The following is a 2,165-nucleotide window of genomic DNA, read 5'->3' as shown; positions in this document are numbered from 1 at the left end:
TTTTTTTTAAAGATTGAACTTATGGTTTATTTAAAAAAAATCCACAAACAAAAAATCTTCCAACATAGAAAACCCCAGGCCCACATGGCTTCACTGGAAAATTCCATCATTTAGAGAATAAATACCAACTTAATACAAATCTGTTTTGATTCTTTTGAATGCAGGATACTTAGCTAAGGACTCTAGAAGAAAAATTAGCCCAGAAAATTTCAGAATGTAAAGAATGATCTTGGAGCACATGGGTGGCTCAGTGGGTTAAGCATTCGACACTTGATCTTGGCTCAGGTCATGATCTCATGATTTGCAAGTTCAAGGCCCGAGTCGGGCTTCTGCACTGACAGCGTGGAGGCTGCTTGGGATTCTGTCCCTCCCTCTCTCTGCCCCTCTCCTGCTGGTGCTTTCTCTCTCTCTCACTCTCTTTCTCAAAATAAATAAATAAACTTAAAAAAAAATGTTCACTTAGAGTATTAGTTTTGCATGTTTGCTAGTACTTTCCACCAGTAAAAACCTAGTCTTCATTTGGATCAGAAAAAGCCTTAAATGGAATCAATCTCTCTGTCTCCTGCTTGAGGGGTATCCATTCCTGCAGCATCTATTCCCCAAGTATCAATTCTGAACCCGGCACTGTGCTGGGGGCACAGGGTATTTACCCTCAGGTCCTTGGTCTGGGTTTCCAAGTGCTTCATCTGCTCCAGAGTGCCGGTGCTGGCGGTCAGGCCCTGCAGCTGAGACTTGACCAGGTGGAGCTCCTCAGCCATGGTGGACAGGTCATTCAAGAGTGTCATCACACAGCTGTCACAATCTGTAGGGGCCACAGTCAAAGGCAAATGTGCTGTGGGCTAGAGCCATAAGAATGGAAACAGAATACAAGGGCTTACAGCCCTTAGATCATCACAGGCAAAACTCACAATCCTGGACTTTTCAGGGAGGGATGCACATTATGCCCAAGAGAGACCTCTGGACACGAAGCCTTTTAAAAAGAAGCAGTGGAGTGGGGGAAATGGGTGAAAGGGGTCAAAAGGCACAAACTTCCACTTATAAGATAAATAAGTCCTGGAGATGGAATGTACAACATGGTGACCATATGTTAACAAGAGTTAACATACTGTGTATTTGAAAGCTGCTAAGACAGTCTGCCTTCAAAGTTCTCTTCACTAGAAAAAAGCTGTAATTATGTGAGGTGATGGCGATTAACTAACGTACTGTGATAACCATTTTGCAATAGATACATATATCAACTCATTCTGTTGTGCACTTTAATACAATGCTGCATGTCAGTTATGTCTCAATAAAATTAGAAAAAAATGGTGATTCTATGCAACTTGTTACTTATTTTGTATGTTGAAAAATAATAATAAATAGCTTTTACTTACTGAGAGATTGCTATTTGCCAGGCATTGTGATAAGGGATTTATAAGCATTTCCCCCAGCAACTCTGTCAGGTACATATAGTTATAATGTCCATTTTACAAATTGCCCAAAGTTATAAAGCTGTGAGTTGACAGAGGCTGGGCTTGACCGTAAGACGTCCTCCTCCCTCTGTTTCCCCCATAGCTTTCCCAGCCTGGAAAGTGCACATCCCAGCACGAGGCTCACAGATCTTAAACTAAACTCCTCCTGCTGGAGAAGGGGGTGGGGAGGGAGCTTTCTTTTCTCACCATCACATTCTTCTCCAGGGCTGCCATCTTTGGGCTCTTGGTCTATGCAGTCTGAAACAAGGAATAACCAAAGTAGATATGGCGACTAAACCTCCTCTTTATCTGTTTTTTAATTTGGCTTCCAGAAAAGCTAGTTTGGGAAGATCTTAGTCACCCAACTATCTACCATCGCTGGCTCTTCCCTCTTCCCTCCTTACGGTTGACATTGTTCAGGAAGCCTTCCCATCTCTTACCAGTCTTGCTGCAGGAACTTCTCTCGTGACCCCCCCTGGCTGTATATTCAGTTTCTTCTCCAAAAAAGGTCACGATATTCTTATTGAACTAAAACCCCCTAATTGTTAGTGGTAAGGCTTTCTTCATTTGATACCTTCCTATACGACTGTTGACTTTTCATCCAGTGTCATTCAAGAACATTCAGTAAACATTCATTGAGCACCTTCGAGCATCTGCTGTGGGCCTTGGCCTTGTGCCGTGTACAGGAAACACAAAGCTAGGAAGACAAAGATC

The 2,165-nt window shown here is 42.7% G+C and overlaps 1 protein-coding gene across 1 annotated transcript in view; it reads left to right on the top strand.

Annotated features, from left to right (window-relative positions):
* LOC115277422 (laminin subunit alpha-3-like) overlaps window positions 1-2,165 on the top strand; it is a 154,939-nt gene that overhangs the window by 83,131 nt on the left and 69,643 nt on the right. The window contains 1 exon segment of the mRNA XM_029921573.1: window positions 590-767. Within this exon segment, the coding sequence (XP_029777433.1) occupies window positions 590-767 (178 nt within the window).

This window comes from Suricata suricatta, chromosome 14, assembly GCF_006229205.1.
Source record: "Suricata suricatta isolate VVHF042 chromosome 14, meerkat_22Aug2017_6uvM2_HiC, whole genome shotgun sequence".
Lineage (NCBI taxonomy): Eukaryota > Metazoa > Chordata > Mammalia > Carnivora > Herpestidae > Suricata > Suricata suricatta.
The sequence above is the reverse complement of the archived record's forward strand: the minus strand, read 5'-3'. Positions and strand labels throughout refer to the sequence as shown.